The sequence below is a fragment of the Mchenga conophoros genome, linkage group LG4 (genome assembly GCF_057382185.1).
Source record: "Mchenga conophoros isolate Kocher_MC1m ecotype Shallow Benthic linkage group LG4, M_conophoros_male_GT1.1, whole genome shotgun sequence".
In the NCBI taxonomy this organism is placed as follows: domain Eukaryota; kingdom Metazoa; phylum Chordata; class Actinopteri; order Cichliformes; family Cichlidae; genus Mchenga; species Mchenga conophoros.
The window spans coordinates 32,225,544-32,243,422 of record NC_140529.1 but is presented as its reverse complement, the minus strand read 5'-3'; the positions used below and the strand labels follow the sequence as shown (position 1 = coordinate 32,243,422).

At 39.8% G+C, this 17,879-nt stretch overlaps 2 protein-coding genes across 8 annotated transcripts; both read right to left on the bottom strand.

Annotated features, from left to right (window-relative positions):
- Positions 1-538: 538 nt before the first annotated feature.
- Positions 539-13,538, bottom strand: tlk2 (tousled-like kinase 2). Of its 7 annotated transcripts, none has more exons than XM_085271851.1 (21): positions 12,882-13,497; positions 11,701-11,810; positions 10,172-10,249; positions 9,980-10,046; positions 9,855-9,898; positions 9,562-9,660; positions 8,925-9,023; positions 8,617-8,709; positions 8,308-8,418; positions 8,017-8,153; positions 7,427-7,579; positions 7,249-7,315; positions 7,050-7,147; positions 5,989-6,070; positions 5,671-5,762; positions 5,461-5,550; positions 5,204-5,373; positions 4,551-4,689; positions 2,821-2,932; positions 1,985-2,092; positions 539-1,842 (listed from the first exon to the last, which is right to left on the bottom strand). In XM_085271851.1, the coding sequence occupies exons 2-21, from the start codon at positions 11,806-11,808 to the stop codon at positions 1,669-1,671; spliced, it is 2,121 nt and encodes a 706-aa protein (XP_085127977.1). In that variant the 5' UTR covers positions 11,809-11,810; positions 12,882-13,497; the 3' UTR covers positions 539-1,668. The 7 variants fall into 7 exon arrangements, with proteins under 7 accessions (XP_085127977.1, XP_085127979.1, XP_085127975.1 ...); XM_085271853.1 differs by having other exon boundaries at positions 11,728-11,810; XM_085271849.1 differs by lacking the exon at positions 12,882-13,497 and adding an exon at positions 13,516-13,538 and having other exon boundaries at positions 7,249-7,579; positions 11,728-11,810.
- Positions 13,539-13,826: 288 nt separating this feature from the next.
- On the bottom strand, positions 13,827-17,528 carry mettl2a (methyltransferase 2A, methylcytidine). Its single transcript, XM_085271846.1, has 9 exons — positions 17,370-17,528; positions 16,755-16,843; positions 15,943-16,211; positions 15,773-15,822; positions 15,608-15,668; positions 15,379-15,518; positions 15,164-15,270; positions 14,697-14,762; positions 13,827-14,600 (listed from the first exon to the last, which is right to left on the bottom strand). The coding sequence occupies exons 1-9, from the start codon at positions 17,519-17,521 to the stop codon at positions 14,458-14,460; spliced, it is 1,077 nt and encodes a 358-aa protein (XP_085127972.1). The 5' UTR covers positions 17,522-17,528; the 3' UTR covers positions 13,827-14,457.
- Between the last annotated feature and the right edge of the window lie 351 nt (positions 17,529-17,879).

Genomic DNA, 17,879 nt, shown 5'->3' with positions numbered 1-17,879 from the left:
AAATGAGAACCCACTGAGTGTGGGCTTTAAAAATAGCTGTATAAATACTGACCTTCATGCAACTGTAGAAAAGCAGAAGTCAGAAAAATCTGTAATTGTAATCAGATTTATAACTGTTGCATTGAGCTTCCCTATTAAGTAAACTTTCTTCAGACTGTTTGTGTCCATTCTTTGTTTCCTTGCCACAACTTTCATTTGCTCAATTATTGAAGAATAAATTATAAGTCCCAAAAAGTTGATTCTGTTCATCTGGACGTAGCATTTTCAGTGGGAAAAAATACTTTATGACTGCAGGTTTCCCTAACTTTATAAACAGAACATTTGCATGACTGGAAACAGTGACTCAACCCATCTGCAGCCAAATGGGGCTGAATGCAAATTTCATTCATAGTCAATTAAATCGATTCTAAAGGAACATCGAAGGGACAAATAATTAAAAAGATACATATGCTCATGAATACACCTGCATTTAAAATGAAGATCGAAAGAAAGATGCAATGGTAACCCCATCACACACACAGAAAACAAGAACAACAGACACATTTTAACCAATAGTATTTAATGTTTTATGCAACTTTCTGCTAAGGCCCAATCTCCCCCAACAGTACTATAAAGTAAACCAGTCCCTTGCATTTTATTGTCCAAAAATAAATTCAAACATACCTAAATAAATATGTGTGTTTATGGTGGGGGAGTGGGGAAGGGGGCAAACAAAACATTAACAGTTCTAATTAAAGGCAACTTGAAAAACAACAGTTTTCCCCATTAAACTGGTTTAAATTGAGAAGTAAAAAAAAAAAAAAAATGTTAAAAGGGATCTCCTCTCAACAGCTTCCACCCCATATCAAGTAGCACAACTCTAAAACCATTCATTATAAAAACAGAGGTGAAACACTGCCACCATCTGGAAGTTATACGCTTTGGTCACAGGAGTTTGACGAGGATATGCGAGGGAGGGGGTACATGAGACTGTCAACTCTGTCCCTCCTCGTCACAAACTATTCAGGTCTGGAATTTATTCGAGGCAAGGGTTCCCAGAACAGCAGGTTGAATGACATAGTGCCACAGATATTTAGGGTTCAATACAATAACAGCCCCCCGACTGGTTCCCTCAGTTAAGTTCAGGGAAATGAAAACAAAAATATTTGAGCTAGCGGAATTCAGACTACCTTGGACCAGAATGGCTCATGCATGGATGTATCTGTGAGTGTGTATAGGTATGAGGTCTTCCACAGTCCTTTCCATCTGGCCAAGCTGAAGCAGTTCTATACTTCATTTTATTTTCTCTTTTTTTTCCCTAAAGCAGAAAACAAAGCTCCGGAACATTGAACCCCATTTTTCACCAACACGCTGCAAAAACTCGCCCCTTGCTATGTGAGTCATCCAGGGCTTTGACCCCTAGAACGATGTCATGTCACCCTTTTGAGAAAGCAGGACAGGTGGGCTGGGGTAGATGGATATGAGAAGGATGAAGGGTGACATGTTGTCTCCCCAAACCATCCATGACTTCTCACCCACCCCTTGCTGCCATCTGACCAGTTTCCCCTTGGGCATTTCATGGCAAGGTGGGATGCTGTTAGGAGGGGGGTGACACAGTATAGCGTCGCTCCCGCCCCACCCCACCCTTTTAAATGAATTCAGTTCACTAGTCAGTTAAGGGGCGTGGGCTCAGTTTGAGGCGCTGCTGTTGGAGGAGCTGGATGTGGAAGCCATTGCCATGCCTGAGGTGCCCGACGAGGCCACTGACTTGCGGATGTGGGGCATAAGGAAGGGGTCACTGGCCAGCTGGTGCACATCAATGCGGTCCTCCTTACGGTAGACTAGACAGCGCCTTATAAAGGCCTGGAAAGTGAACAAAAAACAGGGTGTAAGGACAGTACGTGCACTTGACTGCAGAGATTTTAAGGAGAGAAGAAAAAAAAAAAAAAAAGCATTACAGTTGAAGTATTTGAAAATGCAAAGCCAAAAATCATGAGTGCAATACCTTAGCTTCAGGTGTGACTACAGGTTTAGGGGGAAACTGAACTTCTGTCGCCTTCAGGATGGTGTTTTCCTGTAAAATGTCCTGCTGGGACTGATTGTGGCCAAAAGGCTGCAAAAGCAAAAAGCAGTTAAAACAAAACAAAACAAAAGGCTTTTTTTGACACAGGAGAGTGAAAACAATTTGGGAGGCATTTGCAATATATTTCTAAGGGGTTAATTTGAGGAATAAGGATGAGAAACTACCAAATGTGCAGTTTACCTTTTAAAAAGAATGGCCTACAGATATATTTGAAAGTTACAAGTGTAAATGTTTGTGCTGATATTTTTTGTGTTGTTGTTGGACAGTATGTTAGCTTTAATGAAATAAAATGTAGGCATGCACAAACACTGCTTCTGCCTGAGCCAGGTCAGTCTCTACGTGCCATTTAGAATGTGTTAAATGTGATAAGAATCAGCTAAACTTTATTAATCCCAGAGGGAAATTGAGTTGTCATAGCAGCACACATACAACAGACAACAAAGCAAATAAAATGAAGTGTAGAACTAGAGATACAAATAGATAAACAAAGAGGCATAAATATAAACATAGAAGGGAATAACACCAATATTTCTGGGATATTAAATGGATGATGCAAACAAAACAAAAAAAAACCAAACCAACAATACCAAGTTGATCTACAAAAACTGAATATAAATAATGCACATGCGCTGTTATACAGTGCAGTTACACTAAGTTTCTTTTCTCTAAAAATAAATGTGGAAAAAAAATAATCTAAAATTATCCCAACTGCAGCTCAGCTGTCTTATTAAAATGTTTATTCAGCGCGAGTTTCCTACCTTGCGGCCATACAAACACTGGTAGAAAATGACTCCCACAGACCACACGTCAACTTTATTGGAGATTTTGGGTGGTTCCTTGCCAACAACGAAGCACTCTGGGGGAAGGTACCTAAAAAAGAAGACGGGAGCTATGTTAATATTCATGAATTTCAGCAAGCCCAATTATACTGTCTGGACTTTCAAGGTGCATTCAATAGCATAGCAATTATTTAAATAAACATTGCACTCTAAATAAAAACCAGGCAATCAGAGTTAAATTGCAAGATGACCTTTACATATGCACTTATACACAAACCAGAACTGCAGAAACAGCCATTAACAAAAACCACAAAAACATTACAACTACTACCAGTAGAGGACTGCTTTAAATGCTTTTTAGCCACAACCTCACTTCAGTTTTTCGTTTTACATGCATTATCCTGATTATGTTTTCTCTCCATTTTTCTCCATTGTTATGGTATTATTCCTCGACCGTTCAACTACAATGACACAAACACTGAATATTTCTACCCTGCCAATATTAAGAAGAAATGCAGTTATTCAACATAAGTGACTGCAAGTGCCCCTTAATTTCACTCCTTTGCAATTTCATTCCCTTCAGACAATCCAGACAGTGTGCTGGACAATCTGACAAAATTCCCGTCTCCATTGACTATAAGCCTGCTCAGCTTTCATTGTGCAGCTGTGTCATATTTTAGCAACGTCCCACCTACCAGAAACACTCTATGGTTTCTCTTTACCAATCCAGTCTTTAAGTCTGACGTCATTAGCCATGTCTGGGCCCAAACTCCGCTGCAGGTCACCAAGTCAAATGATCACTGCAGCATTACTAAGAGTTGAAAAACTGTCTAAATTCTTTCATCTGTAATAAAATGATCAGCGTTGCTGCTTTACCGGGTGTAACAGTTAAATTTAACATCCAGGCATCCATGAAAACAGAATTTATGAAATTTAACAGAGTTAGAAGTTAGCAGGAAGTTAGCTCGCTAGCTTCCATCTAAATATAATATACCATGTTCTGACTGAGAGATTTCTGAAAAAAATAACACGTACAGCTCTGCTATCACCTCCAACATAAATGAAGACAGGAAAGTAAACAGCAGTGACGTTTGTAGGGTTACTGAAGTTGGACTAGCTGGTATATAATTATGTGCTACGTGATCGCTAGCGACACAGCTATGTTAGCATAATATAAACAGTGAGGCTGGAGGGCGAACGCTAACGAACAAGGACTTTTTTCCACTCGATAAACGTTAATGTGAGGGTTCCCAATGGTTAGTGGCAAATGCACTCGGATGGCAGGATGCTGTAAATGGGCCAAATTTCAGTCAGGAGAACAACTGAGATAATCCATCCACAATACGAGGTTAGTCAATATACTGCTGCATGGGCTGAGCTGTAGTTACATCGTAAGGGTTTAAAAACGTAGCTTTAAAATGATTAGCAGTAATAAAAAGCGAGAGAAGCCGACAGTGATCACTGACTGTTTTTAGGGGCTTGTTGAAATTAAATAGAACAAGATACAGAGCAGTATTCATCACGTCATCATTTAAAGACCGGATAGCTGTTGTGTGAAAATTTCTCTCCTACTTATCTGCAGAAATTCATTGGCTAATTTTTATACAAGCTTTAACAATTAACAGCAGGCTCGATAAGACTTGTTTCCCACTCATGTACATTCGTTTCTGACTTTTCTAAACACCGTTATCTTTCAGCGCAAATATTACCAGTACGTCCCTGCTCCCTGTGAAGTCAGCTCCATCCCATCCACCGAGTTGTAGCTGTCATCATCCATGATCTTTGACAGGCCAAAGTCTGTGATCTTGATCTCCCCGCAAGCAGTGCCGTTCACTAACAGAATGTTACCTGAAAAGAGAGGGGAAAAGATTCACAGGCACGAAAGAAAATATCCAATATAAAATAAGATGGTAGCTAGCACAGTGGATCTATGTTTAGCACTTCTATTCCACAAAAAGTTTAAACCCAGGCAGGGTCTTTCTCTGGAGTTTTCATGTTTCTCCTTGTGCTTGCACAGGCTCTCTCTAGAACCTCCAGTTTCTTCCAACATCAAAAAACATGCCAGGTTAATGACACCTAAGTCAACCCACAACACTCTTGTAAAACACATTGCTAATCTTAGATGTTTTTTTTTTTTCTGATTAAGGTATTAAAAAAAAAAGAAAAAGAAAGTTACTTGGTTATGAATGAATGAGGGTTTGCTCCTTGTTAATAACCAGTGCGGTGCACTCTATTAGGCAGTTTAAAAACTGCTGCAGCAGGAAGGCAAGTAGTTAATTTTACTGATGGTATTACTATTTATTGAACATAAAGAAGAAATGTGCCAAGCTCTAACAATGCAAAAGCAAAAATGAAGACTTACCGGGTTTAAGGTCGTAGTGGATAATGGGCGGTCTGATCTCATTGAGGTACTTGAGGGCATTAACGATCTGCATGATGATGGAGCGGCCCTCTTTCTCTGACATTAACTTGTGCTGCTTCAGGTAGAAGTCCAAGTCATTACCCTCACAGTATTCCAGGACTGTGCAGAACCTGTTTCAAAACAAAGAAGAAGTGTTTAAGCACCTTGGCAGAATGTGGTGCAAGTTTCAAGTATTTGTTTTAAAAGCAATGACTTACGAGTCAGTGTCAAGTGAAAAGTAGTCATAAAGTTTAACTATTCGTGGGTGGTCCAGCTCTTTATGGATTCTATATTCTCTGCAAGCATGTCTGAAAATAAAGGATTTATGCAATGAAGTTAAAATGAAGTGACTTTACAATGGCACAGAAGATCAGTCAAAGCTGTGTTAAATATACCAAAGTATTGCCTCAAAATGGCAAAGCACTCACTTGTGATAATTTTCCTTCTTCTCATCCCTCCAGTTCTTGTTTAACTGGTGAATTTTGACCGCAACGTACCTTTGCTCTGTTAGGTCAAAGGCCTGGAAAAAAGTGAATCAGTAAGCATCTGTAGCAGCCATTGCTTCATTAGGTAAAGCAGAACTTCAGATTTAAGTCCTGTTTATTAATATTTCGTTTTCGTTTCAAGTAATCGTTTACTTGAAAATGCTGTAAAGGCAGCAAAACACGGACAAAAATATATATATATATGAAAATGCAAGAAAAGAAAGAAAGACTGATCAGTCTCTTTCCTCATTACTCACTCACCTTGTAAACTTCACTGAAACCTCCCCGTCCAAGTAAATGGAGTAGCAGGTATCGGTCATTTAGCGTAGGGTGATCTTTGAATCTGCACAGAACGGAGTTTATAAAAAAAAAAAAAAAAAAAGTATTAGGAGCAGAAGGACACCCCAGATTATTTTGGTGGAGGAGAAAGATGAAGAAAATAAAAGAACTATCCAACACTGAGGGCATTTTACCCCAACTAAACAATTTGGTAACAAAGCAACATTACTGACCTGGAGCCAGAAACTTGTTATCCGTTTTAACATAGAACTTGGAGTGAAGCCAGTTACACTGACAAATAGGCTTTCAAAGGATTAGACACCAATATAAGTAAAAAAACAAAATTCAGGAAGTGAAGTCTGAAATGGGTACAACCCTAATCAATTATTTGAACACAGCATTTTAAACCATCTAACTATCATTACTTATTTTAAGTTATAACAGTCCATCTTACCGTGCTGTCAATCCCAATCTATAATCAGATTAGATTTACAATTTTGGTCATCATAAAACATTTTATTTTTAGACAGCTTGGTTCTCCAAAACAAGGATTCCTTACTTCACTCACTCTGTGTCTGTATGCACAATAAACAAATTTTGCTCTATTCATTTTTAGTAAGAGAACAAAGGGAAAAAACTGCATATATTATCACAGGTGAAGTTCAGGAATTAATCAAATGGATTTGGAATGTATGAACACATTAAAATTAAAGTCACCTTATCTAAGAATGACTAAGGTGTCACTTTAACAGCAATGCTGTGTACATTGTACCCCTGCAAAATCACAGTTCAGAGTTCATGGCCTCAGTCATTCGTGAATTTTTCCTTAGAACCTAACTAATAAGCGTTCGTAGACATTCTGCAATTTTGCAGAAATGGCAAATATCCTCCACAAATTTTTATGGCCCTTTGAACGACAATAAAAATAGGCACTTATAGGCCTTTTATTTTTATTAAATTCACAGGTACTCTAGGAACATATCCCCAGAAAATTTCAGAGCTTGACTGTACTCCATGTCTGAAATGGGACTAAGAAATCTTACTGGGAATTATCTTCATTATGGATCCTTTTCAGCTCGCGTATGTGAAGATTTCGCACTCGCTCCAATCTCTCTAGCTCTGCTTGGATCTCAGCCTCTTCCTGCAAAACAAAATATAAATGTCAGAAGCTGTGCAACAAAACAAAACTACTAACGAAAAAGTTCATAATGAGCAACTGGCATCAAAAACATGGAGGATTACCTTCTTCAGATGGCCTAATCTTAGTTTAAAGATTTCCTCCTGCTCATGGTACTCTGCCTGTGATAACCTGCAAGACCAAAAAAAAAGAAGAAAAAATAAAAAAAGGCAGCTCCAAATAAATATACAGAGGGATGATATCTGGTATAAAAGAGAAAAGAAATTAACAAAAGCATCATACGCTTCACTTTCTGCTCCATTGGCCTTGCTTTTGCGTTTGTTTTGCTCAAGGCTTGGTGGTGGAGTCTGAGCCATGGAGGGTGGCTTGCGTTTGGCTAGCAGCTTCCTCTGCCTTTCAATCTCCTCTCGCTGGGAGTTGATTCTTTCCTGTTGTCTGGAAATAGACAATACATTAGCAGGAAAAATGGACCGTGCACCTCCCATTGTTTTGTCTTTCATGTGCTGTGTATCATTTGAGTTTTCTTTCTTTCTGTCCATTTTCTTTTTCTATTCCTCTGCTTTCTTCTCCCATCGTTCACCAACCTGTCCTTCATCCCCTAGCCGCTCCAGCATAATCCCCACACAGAGAATAATATGAATAATAAAATAAACTAAAATAAATATATAATACAAAAAGATTAACAATGGGAGCCTACAGAGAGTATAAGGTGCTCCTGTTAGGAAAGCAAATGTGTTTGACACAACAAAGCATTCAAACTATGATTCTGCTTGCTACAAATGCTGGAAAAACAAAGAAAATAATTTTTACAGTTGGATTTTGACATTTAAACTAGCACAAATACTTAATGCATTAAACACGAAGAGCCTCACTTGATAAGATTTTGGAAAGCATATCCATCTGTCCACTGCTCAGTAAAAGATGCACCGTGTCTCACTGTGGTGAAATGACCCAGTCGAAGCCTATCCTGCATACTTTTATCCCGACATGCCATCTTCTCTTGTTTAGACTGAAATAAGGGGAGGGAAGAAAGGCAGGCATTAAAGCTGGAATATTTATTGTGAAGTGCCGTATTTCAGGATTTGTTCAAGTAGCTCATTAATTTAATGACTTATTCACTTTGGAAACTAATAGTTTAAAATTACATCAATGCATAAACATACCTTTTCAATCAGAAGCTTCTTGGACATGGTCACACACTTATTTAAACGTTCCTTGTATCGCTCTAGCATTCTCTGTTGTTCATCAATTTGCCTCCTCAGATCACAGTTGGCCTGGAAGAGAACATATAATAAAGCACAAAAACGTTCATATATGAAGAATGAACAAAAAGAATACTTGTTTATAAAAGCAGAAATGTCAACTCTAACATGCCTTGAGTGAAAAAAAACCAAGACAGAAAACATGATATTCTCAAAACTAATGAAAATTGCAAGCAGAGTAGCAGGGGTGAAGTGTAATGAGATTAGTACCCGCAACAAATCGTCTATGCGGCCCTCCTTCTTCTCCAGGTCAGAGTTCTTGTTGTTCTCCATTGCTGTTAGTTTCTCTATAGTAAGGTCAGACTAAAGGGTACATTGAGCACAAAAGTGTCGGTTAATGCTGGCTCAGTCTACATCACAGTGAAATGCAGTGCAACAAGTAGTTTCATCTAACAATATCTTCCATCTTATAATGACTGCTTGTGACTTGTTGGTACATATGCTGACTATTTACCAACTTACAACTCAAATAAGAGTTAAACCAGACAAACAACCAGCTGGAAGAGCGTGTCCAGTACCTGTGTGGCTTTGTGGAGCACGTGAAGAGAAGGAGGCTTCAGTGAACAAGAGGAGTGTTCTGTGTTGGAGCTGACGGATGACGGGCTTCCTTGCTGCACCTGGAAGATAGAAACACTCATCAGTCGCCTTCATCACAATAGTTGTGATAAAACATGATAGCAATCTGGAACAAGAACATTTATGGAAACCGCAATCTGAGAGTAAACGAGAAGCATATGAGATAAAATAGGCAAGTCTAAAGTTTTGGATGACAAAAAGAAGCTCAGGTGTATTAAACAATTCATTTTACTTGGAGAGATGCACGGCCTCTGGTTTACAAAAGTAGCAAATGTGCAACAGGTTTATCTAAACTCTTTTTGATTATAACATTAATAGCTGCCTTTATGTTTGACAAACGGTACTAAATAAGCCATTTCTCATTCAATACTTTTTTTTCCTTGGTTTTAACTGCTAACTGCATTGTACTGCACTAAACACAGTTTCTGTACAGGGGCATTTATAGACCACATTTGATTCTTCACATCTTCTTAATAAGACAAGTGAAAGAGACAATGGAAAGAGCTGAGATTTGAAAAATAAATAAATAAATAAGAGTAAAGAAAAGCACAAGAAAGACCATAGAGCAAACATGCTCACCATGACAGGGGGGTTGGACAGAGAGTGCTGTGGGGAAGAGCGGACCACTGGTGGAATTCCCCTGGCAGGGCTGGTACCAGGACCGCTACCTCCCGCAAACTGATAGACAGGTAAAGGAAGAACGAATGGAAGAAGAAAAAGAAAAAAGCAGTTCAATGGAAAAGACCAAGGTGGCTATAAGAAGGTGTTAGAAGATATGTGAAATATTATATCCCCCACACTGAAGCATTCCAGGGGATGTGAGCTTAGCTGTTCCCAGCACAAAAAAAGGGAGAACATTTTCTGCCACTCACCTCAAAATAATCACTAATTTTATGTCCTCTTGCTCCTGCTTTGGCTGGAACAGAGAATCGAGGAGTTCAGAAAAAGCTGAGGAAATGTGGGATACATGATAAAAAGAACTCAGAGACAATCCTACCTTGGCTGTCAAAGTGGTCTGCTTTGCGTTTCCTCACTCTCTGGTCATTTGCCTTTTTCTCAGGAGTCTGTGAGGAAAGTCGCATGCATCAGCCAAATGCATTACAATGTAACACCCAGAGATGGGGTTGGCATTAAAAAAACAAAAACATAAACAACAACAAAAAATAATGCTGTAAGGGTTGAGACTAACCTCTAGCTCTTTGTCACTGAGAGAGCCCACACTGCATAGACTCTGATTGGATGACTCATTTTGATTCTGACCTGAGCCCTATTAAAAATCAGGTAAAAATACATGAGAGAATTTACAGAGAGCAAATAACCACACATATGCTTAAAAGGTGCAAGAGACATGTAGAAATAAAATTTCATCCTCAAAATGCATGCCCGTGTGTGAGAGAAAGAGAGAGAGCAAGAGCGAGAGAGAACGAGTTTGAAAAGAGAGTAAAATGAGTGACAAACTGAGGGAAAGGATGCGGAGGCTTGGCTAAATACCATCACCATTAACTTCCCACAGAATGTAGACCTGCATCGGTTCTAATGCTGGTTCCCTAGGTGATGCCTGTCAATCAAGTGATTCACATCAAAATTCAGGAGGCACTGTCCAATCAGGGAGAGATACTTAGTCATTCAGAGCACACTAGAGCTCTCTCACTGAACCCTCCTAAAATGGCTGAACATTAGGCATGCTGCTGGGGATGTATTCCTCTGTCTCTCCGTCACCTTTAGATAATGTCATCTATTTTTCTCCTGTTCACTATAGTCTTAACTAGTGCCCCTCTCCAGAGAAAGACATTGAAAAGATGCCTCGCATCATTTACGAATGATGGTTTCTTTTTAACCCCCTCCAAATTCATATCTTGGTTGTTTTACAAAAAAAGGGGGCACTTTTCAACAGATTCTAACCCCCCTATGCTCCATTATCAAAAGGTGCTCTACATCTTTGTCTGCAAAGGACAACAATTTTCATGCCAAGTCAGTGATAACAAATACAGTAGCAGTGCCACGAGGCTTTCCAAGGTCAAAGAAAAAACTCAAAACTTCTATGTAAGATTGAAGGCTTTTAGACCACCAACCCATATTTCTTCAGAGCGATTTGTAGAATTACTTGTCCCTCACTTTCTAAACCCCCACGCACACACACATTGCTTGTCTTGTCATACAGGGTGGTTGTGGCATGATGCCTTAGCAAGAGCCGCCATCTTCTCTGCGGCAGCAGCCATGCCATGGGCTCTGCTCTGCCTATGGCTGGCACAGGGCCCACTCCTGGCACTGACTCTCACTCCCTAACTGTTCCAAGATCACCTTCCACAAAGACAGCTCCATCTATGTAGCAAGAAAGGGGTGTGAGGCTAAATGCTGCCTTCACTTACACCTGGTCAAGAACCATTTCTGCATTCCTCTTCTGCTTTCACTCCTCCTCCCTCTACCACCCCTGTCCCGTCTGTGGCCTTTTTGGCAGGCATCACCACTTGCATATACAGCCGCTACATCATGAGCCAGGGAGAGATGCCATATCACACCAGCCAAAAAACACAGACACAGCTCAACCTTCTCCAGAGACAGACAAAGAAAAGGAGTGGGGCCAAGCTTGTCCAGGCCAAACAGCAGAATGATACTGAGGCTGAGTTAGACAAAGAAAGGGAAGAGATTCACAAAAATGTTTAATTAAGAAAATCTGTAATTCTAATAAGCTCTCTGACTAGACTTCCGATGCTTCACCTTTGTGACATCTGCTGTAACACAAACCTTTGCCACACCGACCCCTGTGAAGCGAGCCTCCAGCAGCTCCTGCCGTCGGGGGTCCAAGCTATGCAGTTCTTCCATCATGGCTGCAGAGACAAGAGCACAGATTAAGGAAGGTGTTGAAGAGTGTGGAATATTCAAGTGGGAGTGAGGGTTCACTGTTTCAAAAGCCATCTTTTGTGATGACTCATGGCTGTTTTTAACTATATGGATGTGGAAAATTCCTGTTCTGAGTCATCAATAAGCTTGACAACAATGTTATACATCATGTGTTCAGCAAGTACCGGCCATAAAACTTTGTTACTCAATAATATATTGCAAAATCTAGCCCAACATATAGCTAATAACAGACACTTAATAGGCATTAAAGACGTGGGCCAGATGTGTGTAGTGATTGCTTGGAAATTATAGCATCATGTGATAACGCCCTGGCATTATAGGCCTAAGTTACATGGCGCTGGAGTTATGAAAGGTCACTAATGGAGGGGCTGCCAAGTACACTCACAGCAATGGCCACAATAGACAATAAGGGTCCAGCTTGCTAGCTTGTGTAAAGGTTAACGTTACACGCCCAATACTGTGTTCCAAGTCAGTTATCTATGAATTGCATGGATTGAAATAAAAAGTGCAACCTGTGGTGTCCATGTCAATCCATGTCAAACAGCCCTTAATTCTACTCATTACAGGTTTGGCTGGCTCAACGTTATAATGACAACATATTGATCTAAAAGATCCCCTGTGAATAACCCGCGAAGTAATCAGCCAAGACTGAAAAATGAGCTAAATGAGCTACAAGTCTACCGATGTTGGACATCACTTAGCGTAGCATTGCAATACAGCAGCTAACAGTTAACGTTAGCTAGTAACATAAAGATTGGATTTTGACAAACAATTAATGCTCCCAGAACAGACAAACGTTGATTATTCCTGCTCGATCAAATGGCTGCTTAAGCAAATAAATAGTAAATTGAACCCCGAAACAGTAAGGGGTTTTGCGAACATATTACATGGCTAGCGTTAGGTATCCAACGGGCTAACTCAAAAAAGAAGCATCTTCTCTGTTCTGTTTTGCCAGGTGCTCGTGCCACGAAGTCTCCATTTAGCGAGAGGCATGCCCAGATATGTCATTTTGTTCGATAACCAACCGAAATACTTACTGTAATTTAATATTTTCACGGTCCTCTGAAGGGCCTGTTAACCCCGAAACTGTCTCTGTTGTTTCCCCCTGTTCTCGGCAGACCCTCCCAGGCTAGGCCGCATCCACAGCCGCGTCCCTCGCGTGCTTATTGCAACGATCAAGACACGGGAGCGCGCTGCGTAGCTCAGGGTTGACGACGGAGGATTCCCTCGGAGGCCTCGACAACTCCGGGTATCCCAAACCCGCCTTTCTATACCAGTTAGGCGGGGATCCCCATCACATCCCTCTCTCCGAGGACCATACCGTGCATCGGTCGGGTTATCTCGTTCCACACAATGGCGACCCTCGAGGTCCTGCGTTTTTCACCAGGTATAAATGATGTCTTTAAGCTAGCGTTAGTTACCCCCCTATCTTTATCTCCCCCGGTGATGTGATGAATTTAGGGTCCTGGGTGTCAGCTCGACCAAAACAAAGTTCGTCTCCAGTCGCCTTCCTCGCTTCAGGGAAGAAACCAATCTATTTCGGAAGTTGTGCTGTTGCAGGCGTTTCAGCTGAATCCGGATCGATTCGGTTCGGTTCTCATGTTTTTTGCAATGTAAACAATAATCAGTAAAATCTCATATTTTCTCGTGAGATTGGTCAAGTATTTTCACCTTCATCCAGTCCACGCCTGCTCCAAATCTCCTTGTCTGGACCAATGGCAAATGCCTCTGTACACAATACAATTTACCAGCGCCCACCCACAGTTACTAAAAGGATCACTTATGAGAAAGTTCCCATCATGTTCACACCCACATGCTTTACGGACTTAATATAACCAATTGCTAACTGATTTGTTGTCTTTTTTCCTAACCAGCCAGTCAACCACTAAACGTGAGATGGAAAGCAAAGTAGCATCGGAAAAAAGCACAACCTTGAAATTTTCAAGGTATTTTAAATACTAAATTAAAAATAAACTTCATTTTTTAAAATTTATTTTTATTTTGCATGTACAAAAGGGAAAATCTTAAAAATCATTCAGTTTATTTCAAAACATCAGGAACAATATGTCAGAAGAGAAACATACAGGTAACCAGCACTTTCTTAAATAATTGAACTGAACAATCACTGAAAAAAATGTTTTTGTCTTTCTCAAGTCAAAGTTTTGATTTAGTACTTCGAAATTTTTGACTTATTAAAGGTGATATTTTAAGAGATCTAGTTAGTAAATTGAAATTTTCAGCAACCCAACTTAAAACTTCGAGATAACTTGAAATTTAGACTTAGCTCTGCCTGGTAATTTTTTTTTTCTTTCCAGTGGCTGAAACAGGCTTCCATAAGAAAGTGACAAGACATGACTATTGCAGCTAGGACTGCTGCACCATCAGGAAACTTACGCATAAAAAAAGTGTCCATCTGCAGTTTAGCAGCTGGGATAGTGTAAAACCTTTACAGTATGTAAATATTCTGTTGCATTCCCTTCATCACAAAGCTTTTCATGTCCACTCCATACACCCACTGGAAAAAGCAAGCACCACCTTCTCTTCACTTCCTAAATTCTGGCTGTAGTTGACAGTCAAGTCAGGTGGGTTCTCCCCACTTTCACACCCAGGTGGCTAAACTGGAGCCTGGCGGTACTTGCACTGAATCCACACCCTGTACATGGTGAGTTGCTTTCCTCTGTTCACCTGTAGCCTTCTGTCCACAAGGTTCTGCACTTTCTCCAGCTTAGCCTGAGTGAACAGCTCATGGAGCTCATCTAAAATGAGCACAGAAATATTTTTTGGATACACCATCAGAAAGCAACTCTACAAAAATAAACCCCAATAAATCTTTATTAAGACCTTTTTTGTACCTTGAGTAAAAAAATATACTTGCGTTCCATCGCCTCGGACATAAAAGTTTTCGGCGAGACACCTTCCTAAAAAAAAAACCAAACCACAAGCACATTATTTTCCAGCAACTTGTAGAAAATAACATATCATTGTCATGTAAATAATAAGCCAGAACATGGTAATATTACATAATAATATTACATCCATTAATATATCGCCCTTTCAAACCTCAAATTCGAACTTCTTGCACAGCTGGATTTACTGTTACTTTTTGCATTTTAAGCAGTTCTTAATGCATTTTAAACATATTTAAGACCATCTCTCACTCATTTTCGTAACTGCTTTTCTAATTCACTATCATGGGTTTTACAGATTTGGAATTACCTAAAAAAAAAAAAAAAAAAAAAAGCATGTTACAGCAGGTAAAAAAAAATTTTTAAAGACCAAACTGTGGAAAATTTTGAACCCAGTGTCTTGCAGAACTAACCTTTCTTGAAGCGGAGCTGTGCCATATCGTAGCGTCCATAGTCCCTGAGCAGCATCACTCCACCGGGCTTCAGGAGGCGTGCTAGTCTACTGATGGATGCTTGCATCCTGAAGTTAGGGTGAAAGTATAAGAAGCAGTGACAATTTAATTACTTCCACCGAGTGAAACCAAAGGAAAGACAAAAGGGAAGAGGGAAAAAAAAAAGAAGTTCATACTTCTTGGGATGCAGAGCTGATAGAACAAAGATTAGCACTATAACATCAAGGGTTCCATCAGGGATGGGGTAATTGGCTTCTACATCGCTCAAGTCGTGAACAAAGGCATAACAACGCCCTGGGTCGTACTCTGGATTACTCTGATGACAAGAGGACAGTTTTAATTTATTAGCTAGATTACAACCTGAGAAATGATCATCCTTTCATGATCCCATCATCATTATCTCACCTTGACTAATTCCACAGCAGTGCTGGAGAAGTCACAGCAGTAAACAAAGAGTCCTGGATCACTGCAAAGGGCAAATTATTGTTTTATGGTGCACATTATACTACAAGAGAATAAATAAGATGTGTGCTTTTTAAACATAGATTGAAATGTTTTGCCAGCACTTACTTGTTGGTCTTTAGTATTGGAAAAACTGTATTTCCCACACCACATCCAACCTGTACAGAGTTTTATATAAATAAAACAGTAAAACTGTTTCATGACAACAAATCCTCTTAAAACCTTTAACTGAAAATTTAGCTAAGTTTAGCTAACTTGCTTTCGTTATGCTGTCTCACCTCCAGTATGCGATAGGTGGCAGACGAGCCAGGAAAGTCACCATCAGTGTGAGACAAAGCTGCATGTTCCCCGCTTTGCTCTCCATCCTGACTGTTCTGCTGACTTTCTACTGCACCAGAGGCACCAGGGTGCGATTCATGGTTCAGGCTGCACTGTGGGGCCAACTCTGGGAACTCTGTGAAGAGCCAGTGACGGTCTTTGAAGAAACGATTCTCGTGGATTGTGTAAAAGCCGTTCCAGTACTCATTGGCCCGGCTGTCGTATTCCTCTGCAAAGGTAAAGCAAAGCAAAGTAAAGCAAGTGTTTAAGTAATGGAGCATTATGTTGCCTTGCTTACAAATCACCACAAAACACTTTAAAGTACTTAATAAGACTATATATACAGTGTATCCACTAAGTATTCATAACATTTCATCTGTTTCACATTTTGTTATGTTACAGCCTTTAATTTTTGCCTCAAAATTCTACACATAATACTTCATAATGACAAGGTGAATAAAAGTTTGCCTGAAATTCTTGTAAGTCTATTTAAAAGCAAAATAAAAAAACAAAAACAAACTATAATATCTCATAACCTGTAAAGTTAAGCTGAAGGTGAAAAAAGTGGTTACAAATTAATGTCAGCAACAATCTTTTTGTGCTAACAGCAGCAACAGAGATCTGGTCGCTTTCACAAGAAACAAAAAATGAAAGGAAAGTGGATGCAACATTGGGGATGGCTGTCCTCCTGATTAATAAGCTATACATCTCTTACTGGTCTTTACTGTCAGTCACACTGTGCGGTTTATGTGTATAACTGCAATGATGCAACCTTGTTTCTCTGGAGGTAGCGGCTGACTGTTTTCTAAGACTTTCTTCTTAGCGGTTGCTTCTTGTTCATCGGTCCACTCCACATTGTCCCTGATGGTGAGAAACCCCAATTATCCCAAAGCAACGTGGCACACAAAAACACTCTCAGTCCTGAAATACTTAAAGATATGACACTTTCACTCAGATTGGTGATGGGTTGTAAGCAGGTGTAATAAAATCTGCAAAGTACTTTGACATGTAGCCTGAACATTTTTACACAAATCTTTGCTACATGTTAAAGATGTTTTAAATAACTCCGTATTTAGATATGAAAGGCTGACCAATCAGGTGCAGAGAAATACTTGGCAATAATTTTATGAATGTTATTCAGCAACCAGTTCAACCCATGTCCCGTGATTACATTGTAGGAGAAATCCATATTCAGTTAATGTTATTTTAAGTGTTAACATAATGTTATGTTAACATTAAATTAATGTCAATGTTAAAAAATAACGGCTCGCAGAATTACACACAATCTATGGCAAGTCATAACAGTGTCCGAGTGAGCAGCCTTGACAGAGATGCACAGGAACATATGTCTGCTCCATTGGGGGGAGTTCTTTTAAAAGATACCGACCATGCGTTATGCTGGAAGACCTGTCGTGGGTCTGTAAGGAAACGTGTCCCGAACTGAGGTCTCTTCACATCACAGGTAGATGAATCCGACAGCGTCAATCCGGTTTCGCCGCTGCCTCCCTCCACCCCGTCCACAGCGTGGGGCGCCGCCATGTTGGAACTGACGTGCAGAAGAAGAGGCGGACGTTTAATTATGATGCATTCAAAGGCGAGAGGAAATATTACAACTAATGTGAAAAGCCCTAACAGCTGTATTTAACAAATAAAATAAAATAACAATAATGATACATATTTCAAGCTCGGATAGTAAAACTATCTGGAGATTTACGGTGTATTTTAAAAAAAGAAAAGAGGCTAGTTTTAATTCTTTACACTATTTTTTCACGTTTCACTTTGTTATTTTTCTGGTAGCACTTACAGGTGTTCATACACTAGAGGGAAACATATGTTAGGAAGATTTTCGGGAGGTTAATTTAGAAAAACTTACTAAAACCCGTCTTTAAAAATACTC